Source organism: Humulus lupulus, chromosome 2, assembly GCF_963169125.1.
Source record: "Humulus lupulus chromosome 2, drHumLupu1.1, whole genome shotgun sequence".
NCBI classification, from domain to species: Eukaryota; Viridiplantae; Streptophyta; class Magnoliopsida; order Rosales; family Cannabaceae; genus Humulus; species Humulus lupulus.
In genome coordinates this window covers 89666460-89678040 of record NC_084794.1, presented here as the reverse complement: position 1 = coordinate 89678040, position 11581 = coordinate 89666460, and the positions used below count along the sequence as shown (strand labels likewise).

The 11581-nt window shown below is 33.5% G+C and overlaps 1 protein-coding gene across 1 annotated transcript; it reads right to left on the bottom strand.

Annotated features, from left to right (window-relative positions):
• Positions 1-304: 304 nt before the first annotated feature.
• Positions 305-4758, bottom strand: LOC133818192 (glycosyltransferase BC10). Its single transcript, XM_062250932.1, has 11 exons — positions 4122-4758; positions 3523-3636; positions 3129-3229; positions 2806-2877; positions 2431-2512; positions 2199-2279; positions 1604-1642; positions 1344-1409; positions 1032-1181; positions 670-798; positions 305-516 (listed from the first exon to the last, which is right to left on the bottom strand). Exons 1-11 carry the CDS (start codon positions 4344-4346, stop codon positions 499-501), a joined length of 1077 nt encoding a protein of 358 aa, XP_062106916.1. The 5' UTR covers positions 4347-4758; the 3' UTR covers positions 305-498.
• Positions 4759-11581: the final 6823 nt, after the last annotated feature.

The window sequence follows — 11581 nt, the reverse complement described above, 5'->3', positions numbered from 1 at the left end:
GGCATTCTCAATGGTGAATGCATCTATATTTGGTATAGTAGAAATAAACTTGGAAGTCTATGATATTTGCTCAATCATCCCATAAAACTATAAAAGTAAAAATTCATGTTGAACCTACCGATGAGTTCGGCCTTCTGAAGTCATGTAAATTTTCTTTTTTCTTTTTTTTTTGTGGGTAGGTAAAGATTTCCTACAATATATGAATATAGGAAGAAAACGGCCCTGGTCTTCTTTATCTCACTCTATATTATGTTACAATAACATCTAGCTAGCGCAAAAATATATATATATATATATAAATATCTAAAAGAAAAACTTTTATTCTATATTTCACGGGGGAAAAAAAGGCAACTATACACGATGATTAACATCTACCAACCAACCCCTTAACTCTAAAGACATAGGGCTCTTCTTATTTCACATGACTTTATTTCAAAGAATAGAGATTTTAAGCTAACAAATCAACTTTCCATGGTTAGGATATACTTGTCGCTTCATTTAGAGCTCCAGAGCCGACTGTAAGAGAGCAACGCAAAATATAAGAATTAACTTTACTGAACTTGTGCAAATGTTGTGTAAAGAACAAATAACAATGTCAGTCATTATATAAGACAATTTTTCTACATTTCAAGGGTTATCATTCATAATTATAGATGATGTCAAACTTACTGTATTGATGAGCCTCAGAGCAGCGGGTCGTGTAAATTTTCGGGCAAAAAGAAAGCAAGGAGCTGGATTTCCTCTGCTAGCACACCATTCTCTTCGGTATTCTGTCTCGTAATAGATGTTATCTATCTCCTGAAAAACAAACAGGCATTATTTTTGTATGCTTTTGTACCGGGCTTTGATGAAAAAAGTAATACCATAATCAATGGAATCTAAATATGCATGCATGCAGCAGTCTAAGCTAGAGTTGCACTGTTTTCGCCTGCTCTGCCTAACAGTAGAGAAAGAAGTAACCACTCTTACAAAATAAATACTCAAGTTCCAATGAATCGATTGTTTCAGTAATTCACAGCGCTTTGGCATACCTTTATTGATTGTATAAGCACAGGAGTAGCATCTGAATACTTGTAAGTAACAGGGTGCCATCCCCGGCGTTCACGGTCCTTAGAGGATGATAGATCCCATGATGAATGTGTCAGTGATCTTCGCGATATTTCAGCTTCAAGGCCTTCTTGCTGTAATTTGAAATTAGAGGCTTCACAAATCGTTATGGTTATAACAACATTAGACTAATATTAAACGGAAATAAATAGACGAGGGACAGATGGAGCATTAAATTGATTCTCTGAAAGGATTATATCATGATAAGGCTCACAAATTGAGGTAGAATAACTTACAGCTAGTAATGTCTGAACATAATGTTCATCAGGTATACAATTATGTTCCTTGGATCCATCAGCTGGCTGCAAATGACATAAATCTTCATAATTAACCTCAAAACTTTTTATCACATTTATTAATCTGAAAATACAAGAGAGTTTTTCACTCAGCTAAAAAGGATACCGAAAATAGTTTAAAAGTGCCTAACCATATCGTCGGGACAATTTTAGAAGGTAATGAAAATAAGGTTACCAAACATAAAAAAAAAAACACTTACAAAGGGCTGATCCCGCCAAAATTCAGGTAGTGACTTCCTCTGCATAGTTTTGACACACAGAACAGGTAAAATCAGAGTAAAACAACCTTTGAAGCTTTCACAGACAAAACAATTTAAAAAATATAATAAATAAGATAGTACAAAAGTTTTTACTTGTATCCAAATGGGGGAGCTAAAAGGGATGCATAATAAATCACTCAATGAGCTAAGTAAGAAATGACAGACCAAATCAATTTTCTTGCCTTAGAAATTGCAGGTTCACATTTTCCAAAGACAGCGTAAAATTTATTATTCTAGACAAATATAACATGTCTAGTTTCAATAGCTCCCATAAGAGTGCCTCTTTTAACGGGTGGCTCTTCCAGTTGTCAAAAGCAATTTCATAATCCAAAAAGTGTCATCTAGTTTACTTGGTAAAATCACATAAGTTTCACAAAAACAATGTGTGATCAAATCCTACTTTCACTAGGTTAACAAGATTTATATGATGTTTCCTGGATTATGAAATAAGCTACCAGATCATAATACTAACAAAATGAGGTCACTGTATATTTTTAAAAAGACTATTAGCCAAAGTAAATAAAAGAAAACATACCTTGCAATGCAATTGAAATATAGGGAAGACAACATCATCTTTCACCACAACCTCTGCATGTTTCCGGGTCAAAACAACCCACTGCAAAAAGAGAATGCGATAAATAAGAATTAGATAATCATTAGGCAAATCAAATTAGGAATTAGGCAAGGCAAAATATGTCATTTCATTTTTAGCGCCATTTTGCTGAAGATATAGTGGTTTTTTATATTTTAACAAAGTTAAATTCTACCTGAGATCCCTTCCTCCAGTTATAAACAGGAATAACAGGATCCATTCTGGGATTGTAGCGACCCTCCTTTGTATCAGCAAAACTGCACCAAAATTGGATTGTTAACAACAACAGAAGAGACAACAAAACCATAAGTTCAACAGAGCCCATCACATATATACTAATAGTGAAAAACACATCAGTCTAACACTGATATTTGAAGACATAAAGATCGACCTGTGTCCTAACAACATTTTCTTTAGAAAAGGTTTTAAGCAAAAGAAATCCAATTTACAAAAATCTCCCAGCAGTAAATTGACAGGGGATAAGACAACCAATAGTTTATTATCCTTAATGACAGAAATCTACAAATCTAATCTAAGTCAACTCACTCACCTGTCAACAAAACTGGTTGATGTTGACATGATATAATCATATATATAGCTGAAGTTGTGAAGGGGGATGCAGCTGCAAAGAGATGAAGAAACTGAAATGTTATTAGATAAGAAAATCGCATCCAAATGAAAACATAGATGGAAATTTTGTAATAATTAGTATATTTTTTTAATCAAATCTAGATTCACTATCAAAACACATATAAACTAAGTAGAAAGAAAAAAAGGAAATGCAGAATTTGTATCAACATTGAGATTACTAGTAAGCAGCAGCGAAAAGACACAAAGAACAGTGCAAAAAAACCACTAAATAGACAATCTCACCTGTCCGAAAGAAAAGCAAACCGTTTATTATCAGTATCTTTAAGTGCATGTTTAAGTAATATACGCTCTGCCTCGATCATACTTGCTTCTCCCCAATCTACCTGGAATGAAAAACACAGGAAAAGAAAACTATCACACTGCTAAGAAGAAGAAGAAAGAAAATCTATACCCAAGTTTTTACAATAATACTTTGCTTCATATTTAGGCTACTTTTCTTTTTTGGTCAAAATGCACAATGATATACAGTGTAAGAAATGAACAAAACTAAATTCCCAATATTCAGACATAAAGATTTGAAAAAAGCATGAGTACATCTGTTTTGTAGTAATAATGAATTTAAGTATGAATAACCGACAGAAGTTTAAAATTTGAGAATTCAGGTCAAGAACAGCACCTGTATACTATCATTAACTTGACGATTCAGAAAATATGCCGATCTAGTGGTCGCCTTGTTGAACAGAAAACCAGGCCTAGAGTGAACATATACTGAAAATCTGTTCTCCCCTCCCTGCCCCAAAAAATAAAATAAAATAAATAGCTAAAATGCTTAAGCAAAACCAACTTTTTAGACTCATAAGTTATCAACACAATTAACTAATACTTCAATGTAGAATTTAATCAATGTTAGACATTACTCAATGTTCATTTAATCGTTGTGAATTGGATTCAAACATATTTGGGTTGAAATCATAAATTTACACATATATCCGGCTCTATTAATAGAACCAATAAGGAAATTAAGTACTAATTATGGTAGCTCTAAACTATAATTATGGCAGTATTAGAATAACTACTTAAATTTATAGAATTTGACCAAAGATAGACATTGCACAAACTTCATTTAATCATTCTGAGTTGCATAAAAACATAATTCGGTCTAAGTTTTGTAAATTTGCACACGTTTTCCAGCTCTAAAAATAGAAACACAATACACAAAAATTAAGTACTGAATTATTATTCTACGCAATGCATAAATAGTAAATAAAGTTGAACCTGAAAGAAAGCTTCCCAAACCATATCCAAAGGAAGCCGATTTCGAGCAATGAACAAGAAAGCGATCTTCGGCTTTTGAACGCTCAAAGAAGCCAGAGTCATAACCCGACTGTACTGCTTCTGCATCAAAAACAAGCTTCCAAAACAAAAACCTAGCAATATCACAACCAAAAGCTTCCTCTTCCATTTGTAATTTGATTTCGACTGAGCTACCTTCCGCTTCATTTAGCTTCATGAACCAGAAAAAAAACTAACCTAAAATCTAATTAAAAATAAAATAAAATACTCCATGCAAATGGAATGTTTAGCTTCAAAACTCAGCTCAACCAGATCCAATGAACTTGGAAAATTGGAATCTTCAATGACTAGAGCTGAGAGATTTGATATAAATATAATATATTTATATAAATTCTTGTGTTTGAAGGCAATGGAGTAAAGTTTGTATAGGGATTCTCGTGGTGGTTGTAAGAGTCTTTAATCTTTATGGTATGGAGCAGAGGCAGAGAGCATGTGTAGTTTTGGGGATTCAGAGCCAGAAAGAAGAGAGAGAGACCACGATAGACTATAATAGTTAGAGAGAGAAAGAAACTTCAACTCAGTGTGAGACTGACTTGTCTTTGCTTAGCAAAGTGCGACTTGGAGTTTTTTTCTTTTTTTTCTTTTTTTGTTGTTGCGTGTGATGTAGGAGATCGAATCCTCTGTGATTGAAACTTGAAAAGTGTTATTTTTTTTAATGGCTATATGGGATTTTTGCACTTAATTATTATGACCTATACATTATTTTGTTTTTTTTTTTTGATATATTTGGGTTGTTAAAAATTACTCACTAATTATTTACAGTGTTGTTAAGTGAACTTCTGTCCAATTTTGTCTAATGGCTAATTATATACTAAGATGACTCTTTGCTTTGCTTGCTTATGCTGTATGTGTATTTTTTTTAAAATCTATTTTTTATTAAAAATTAATAAATTTAAAGTAAATCATAATTTATATAAAAAAGTTAATTTTGTAAGATTTGATTTAATTAAAATTATTTTGAGTGTAATAATTTATTTTAATTTAAAAAAAAAAGAGTTTTTTTAATATTTTTAAATTATACATGTGGCGCTGATGTGGTCAATACACATCAGCAAAGCCACATCAACATGTCGTTAGCCACATTGGATAAAATTGGATGGAAGTCCCACTTTACAACACTGTGAATAGATATGAGGAATTTTTAACTACCCGAAAAATCAAAGAGCACGATAATGTATATGTCATAGGGGGACAAAAATCATAAATAACATTTTTTTATTATATATAATATATATTTCCTATTTTTAATCATTTTTTTTTTTCATGTTTTTTGTTTATTTGATTTTAGTTTTTAGTTTTTATAATACTTTTTTAATGCTTTTATATAATTAAAATTTAAAATTTCCACAAAAAAAAATTGATTTTCTAAATTTTCAATCTTTATTATGTCTATTTTGTGTTCTTGACCCGTGAACAGTTTTCGGTGCGATTTTTTTTTATGACCGTGTATATTGTAGTTATTTAGAGTATTCTGCAAATATTTTAGAAAATTTCAAATAATTTACAGTGCCGAAAAGTAGTTTAAAAACAGGTTGTTGCATGCTTGCTTAATTTTTTTATGCGCGTGGAAAACAACATGTTTGAATCTAGTTTTCGGCATTGTAAATTATTCAGAATTTTTTGAAAATTTGCAGGATACTCTAAATAACTACAATATACATGGTTATTAAAAAAAATCGTACCGAAAACTATTCACGAGTTAAAAATACAAAAAAGTACCACAGTCCTATCATAGAATTCTCAAGGAAATTTATACGGTAAGGGTTAAAAAGGAGTCCCACTAGTAAGATTTTTTTTGAAGCCCCTATTGTAGAAATTTCCTAAATAATTAACCCAACGATAACATTAATAATAAAATGATAAATCATTTCATAGTAAGTGAAGAATAATTGATTATTATTCCATAAGTATTTATTTTTGTTCTCACCAAAGAATAATGATAGTGCTTTTTTTTAATCTTCTTTCTTACAAAATTTATATATATATTTTTAAATGGTTGTTCTATGGTTGGCCTTGCAATAGACCCTTTAGCTATCATTTAACAAAAGGAAACAATGAGCATTATTATATGATAAATGAGACTTAAAAATAGAACAAAAAGGAATAATAATAATAATAATAATATAAGTTTCATAAGGACGGACAAAGTGTGAAAGAAAAAAATGACAACACCAAGACACACCAACCAACCATGAGTCGATACAATTAAAATAATGAGTTATTAGTTGAGAGAGTGTTTGTCACATTTTATATTATTATTAAAATTATTTATAAGAAGGAAAAAAAAAGATGATGCAATTGATAGTGTATTATTAGTGAGCTAGGTGAGTGTCTATTGTGGTATTTTCTAATGCAAGCAATTCACCTACTAATTGCAGTAGTTACCCAAGCAACTTCAAGCATACAATGAATGAATTATTAGAACATTTACATTATTATAAAAGCATAGGCCAATATCATCATCACCATCATCATATATTATTTGACCACCATTCATGAGATTCTTTCCAGCTCAAGTCTTAACCGCACCATATTTCTCTATTATTATTAGAAAATATATATTTATATTATAATCTGAAAAGTGCATTTTGAATTATATATTTTTATTTCCTTCTTACTTAGATAATGTTGATTCATAGTATTTTTAGTGTTTTTAACTTCATTTTATGAGAACTTGAGAGAAGGAAAATTGATCATCATCTACATCAACATTCTAGTTGTTGATACAGTTTTTCGTCAACTTAAGAATATTAGAGCATGGACTCAAGAATAGAGATATAAGAAAACAAATAACACCGTTTATAGTGGTTCAGCCTAAAAAGATGACGTACGTTCACTTAGTCACTTTTATTGATATTTAAGCTCGAAGAACCATAGGTTTTTGGTGAACTTGCGTCATAGCTTGTCCTACAATCCTCCTTCACCTTGATTACATAAAAACTAGTTTGTACAGGAATAAAGTTTCTCTGTGTATCGGAGCTATGAGTCGTCTTTATTTGGATCACATCTCTTCTTATTTATAGTCAGGAGTTTAGGGTTACATTTGAGTTATGGGCCTAAGCAATTGGGCTTGACTCGAAAATAATACATTTATAGTTATAACCTAGCTGATTTGGTTGTATCCTTAGTAAGTACATATTATTTCATCCATTACTGACCCTGTTAGCAATTGGTAGCATGCCATGAGCGAACAGGAATAAACTAACAGTAATAGGCGACCGGGTTTATATGTAGCGTGTGATAGCCTACCTTGTGCGAACAAGCATAAACTTAAGAGCATAAACAACTAGACCTTGTGCCTGTTAGCGTACTGCAACCTCCCCTGAGTGAATAAAGTAGAAAGACATGGTTGGGTGACAAAACTCTGTTTGTTAGCGTTTGGTAGCTTACTAGGTGAGAGCATGATTGTTATAAGTCTTGTTCATCTCTTCTTTGAAGGAAATAACGATCAAGTCTGAGATCCATATTATTACTATTTTTTGACACGTCATCATACCCAAAAATGGGTATAATACTAATTTTTCTTCTTCTTCTTAAACTCTATTATTTAGAATTATGATTTGATTATGTTTGAGATTATGGAGTAGTTTCTTTCTAGGTTGAGGGTTATTTAATAATCCTAGACATGAATTCTTGATTTTCAATGATGATTATTGTTCTTTTTTATTCCTTAATATTAAATTGTTTATATTCTTCTATGCTTAATTTTATGATTATTGTTTTAATCTTATTGAATAGAGTTTTGCTATAGTCTATTATCATCTTAGAGCTTATATTCATCAATCGTTTAGAACTCTAGGTTTCTGTGATAATTTTTAATTAAGGATAATGTCAAAAGTATCTTTAATTATAATGAAGAATATAACCTAGATTAACTGAATCGTACGCTTGTTGGGTTAGTAGCTTATATTAACTCATCTCCATAGAAACTACTAATGCTTTTGCTAGATTAAATCTAATGTGCTTTTCCATTAGGTTGTTCAGGAAAAAGAATTTGTTAAAAGTGCTTCGCTTTAATAAAGTCCATCAGAGAGATTTGTGATAATGATTGCTTATGTGTTATCTGCGGGGTTAATAATTTAATTTGGAATAGGGAATAATAGTAATCTTTTTTAATTTGAATGATTGTTGAAGGTGAAGAATTAACTTTTAACTGTTTCTTAAAATTGTTATAATCAGTACAATTATCTCGTTCATCATTTTATGTTATTTTTATTTGTTAAAGTCTAAAAATCCATTTTTAATTCTTGTTTTTAATTTCTAATAATAAATTGAATAATAGTTCTCTTGGGTTCGACCTTTGTTTAACGCTAGACTGAAATAGTTGGAAGAACTAAGAAATAAAATATAATTAAATTTGGTACGCCATACAACATTCATCAAGTTTTTGGCACTGTTTCTGGTGAATATTTTAATTCTTTTTGTTATTCATATTGATTTTTGTTGACGCGATTTTTCGCCAACAGTTGATTAAGAAATCTAAATAAAGGAGATTAGGCTAATAGGAAATTTTATGTGGTTCAGTAGTTTAAATCCACCTAGTCCACAAGTCTATATGATTCCGTTTATGAACTCTTGGAGAATTTTTTTAAGATAATTTCTGCAGAGCTTTCGCATACAAAATTCGGTCCCTTTTACTGTCAATTCCCTTTGTATTTATAGGGGCTTGAAGGAAATTTTTTGGGTAACCATACAATATTTGGTAACTTACAAGAATGGGTAACTTCTGAAATACATAATTCCTTAAATATGTTAATTCCCTTGATATCGGGCATTTATTAGATAATAATTACAAGTATTAATTGCGTATAAAGAATCTCTGAGTCTGTGACCCTTATGCCGCGAACTAAGTGTATTCCTCGAACCGGAGGTTATACACCAGGGCGATCTGACCCAATTAGTGCTTGAAGACTGATGGGGGCGATCTGGTTGTTGTGTCATTTGATCTCTATCATAGACATTTAGGACAATATGGAGGATCTCATTATAGCCCAACTCGATGATGTAGTCTCAAGGATTTAATCCGGAGTTAATGACACGTCTTCAGTCTTGTATCATTCATATATTGTTTGACAATTGTACCTCAAATAAGACAATTTAGCTCGTACTTTTAGGGTACAACATTTGCCCCCCAAGCCCTTGCTCGTGTATGATGTCACTCCTGACACACACGGTAGGGGCTTTTCTATTTCTGTTGTGGGAAAATGTGCCCACCTACCTACTCGAGTGTAGGACACGTGTCTGCTTGTTATAGGCGTCTGTTCGGGTTTTGAGTACTGCAATAGTTGTCTTGTCAACTTTTTGTCACTGTTTGGTTAATTTAATCTTAGCCCTTAAATCTCAAATTGCTTTGATCGTGTGGTTTAGATCTTTCCCTGAAATTTACATATATATAGGAGTGCAAAATCTTATTCTTCGCCACCTTTGCATTCAAATTTCCTTTTTTCTCTCTTTCCTGAAACCCTCAAGTTCTCAGTGCTCTTTGGAAATTCCTTTCCAGGAATTCATCTGCAACCTCAACTTTCCTCACCCTTCCGAACTTCAATCAAGAACCAACTCGTAAGTATGCATTTTTTCCTCTACTTTAAACTTCTACACGTATATGTACATTTTATGAAGTTTTCTAGTTCTTTCTTTTTTATTTTGGTTTTGTATGTTGTTTGGTTTGGGTTTCGGTATGCCAAGGGGTAAGCCATCTTATAACACCAAAAAAGATAGAATTTAAGGCACAAAATGGGAACTTCTTGGGTTGTTTCTGGGGGTTGAATGGATAGTAATTTAGGCCAGGAGTTTAAGGGTGTCAGGTCTGAAACTAGGTAGCTTGAGGGACATGGTTCTGGGGTTATTTTGCATTAAAACTGCCTTTCAAAACCATTACTCTAATACATAATTTACAAAGTGACAGTACTTCCCAAGATTAGGGCGTGTGAATTAGGGGCAAGCGTGGATACACGTTTTAGGGGTTTAGATACGTTTTCAGCTCGTAGAAGCTTTAGTTCAGGCAGTGAAGCTTTTGGTCTTTAGGTCGCATTCTCCTATGATCATGAAACTAGGTTACATCCCTAGGTTGCCTCTAACATTCATTTTGTAACTAGGAAAACTAAAACCTTAAAAATGAGCGACAAGAAAGGCAAAGCTATCATAGGTTAGGTTCCTCTTCCCAGGACAAGCAGGTCGCCCGAGACCTCTATTCCCAACTTCGGGCCAGTGGTGGAACGAGAGATCGGTTAGGTCTGATAGCTTTTTCGAGGCCAAGAGGATAGTGTCTCGTATAACCTCAATGCCCCAAGTGAACAATACTATCAGGAGTCACGGGATCGAGATAGACTCCAAACTTTACGCCTGTTCTACAATGGACGGTGAGCAGAGCTGCAACCCTCTAGAGGATAATTTCGGGGCCTGGAGTGACAAACACCTAAAAGCAAGGGTGTTTCTCCCCTTGAGCTCACACTTCACATATTTTCTAAGCTTTGTGTAGCTAGCCTCGCCCCAACTTCCCCCAAACACCTATCGCCTCCTCCCAGGGCTTAAGTATTTATTCCTTAAGAACGAGTGGGAGGAACCCACTTCAAAGGATATCCTTTATTTTTTCTACCTGAAGGCCAACCCAGACACTAGAACCGGAGGTGTTGGTTTTTATTATCTCACCCAGTTCCCTAAATCCACAAGCTTCATCGACCTCTCGAGCCATCCAAATGATTACAAAGACTAGTTCTTCATGTCGAACGGGTTCCAGACCTGCAAACACCGCTACTTCAACTGACCTCGTAAGTATCCTCGATTTTAACCTTGTTTGAGTTTTTATGGCTAAGTGCTTGCTTACTCTGATCGAGTTATTTCCATGTTCAACTATTTACAAAAGATCCAAAGCTTCTCAGGTTTGCTTGGGTCTGTACGAAACCCTCGCTTCTGCTCCTCCTGCTGAAAAGGAGTATCGAGCAGTAGTGAATGATGCCACCATGCTGACATGTGGTTTGATCAAGGAGGGTCAAACCTTGCCCAATAAACCTCGAGGTCCTAAGAGGCCTCTGATAATTGTTGAGGAGGTTGAGGAAGAAGAAGAAGTCGCACCTTTGGTGCATAAGAGGAATGTCCAAGGCGACTAGAATAGTAACCAAGGTCATGAAAAGTTAGGGACAGCAGCCGGCACCTTCGGCCAAGGAAACACTTATAGCGAAATTAATCGAGCTGTTGCTAGTTTTGTATTAAATAGACACGAATTGAGGAAGGTTGTGATTAGGCACCCTGAGGCTCCAGACATGGACGTCATGCTGCAACAATGTGTGGACCTCCTGGTCCTCCGCTATGATCTTGCCTACCCTAAATATACAGTAGTTGTAGATAACATCTTCCATTTTAGATCCACCATTTTTGAGAAATAT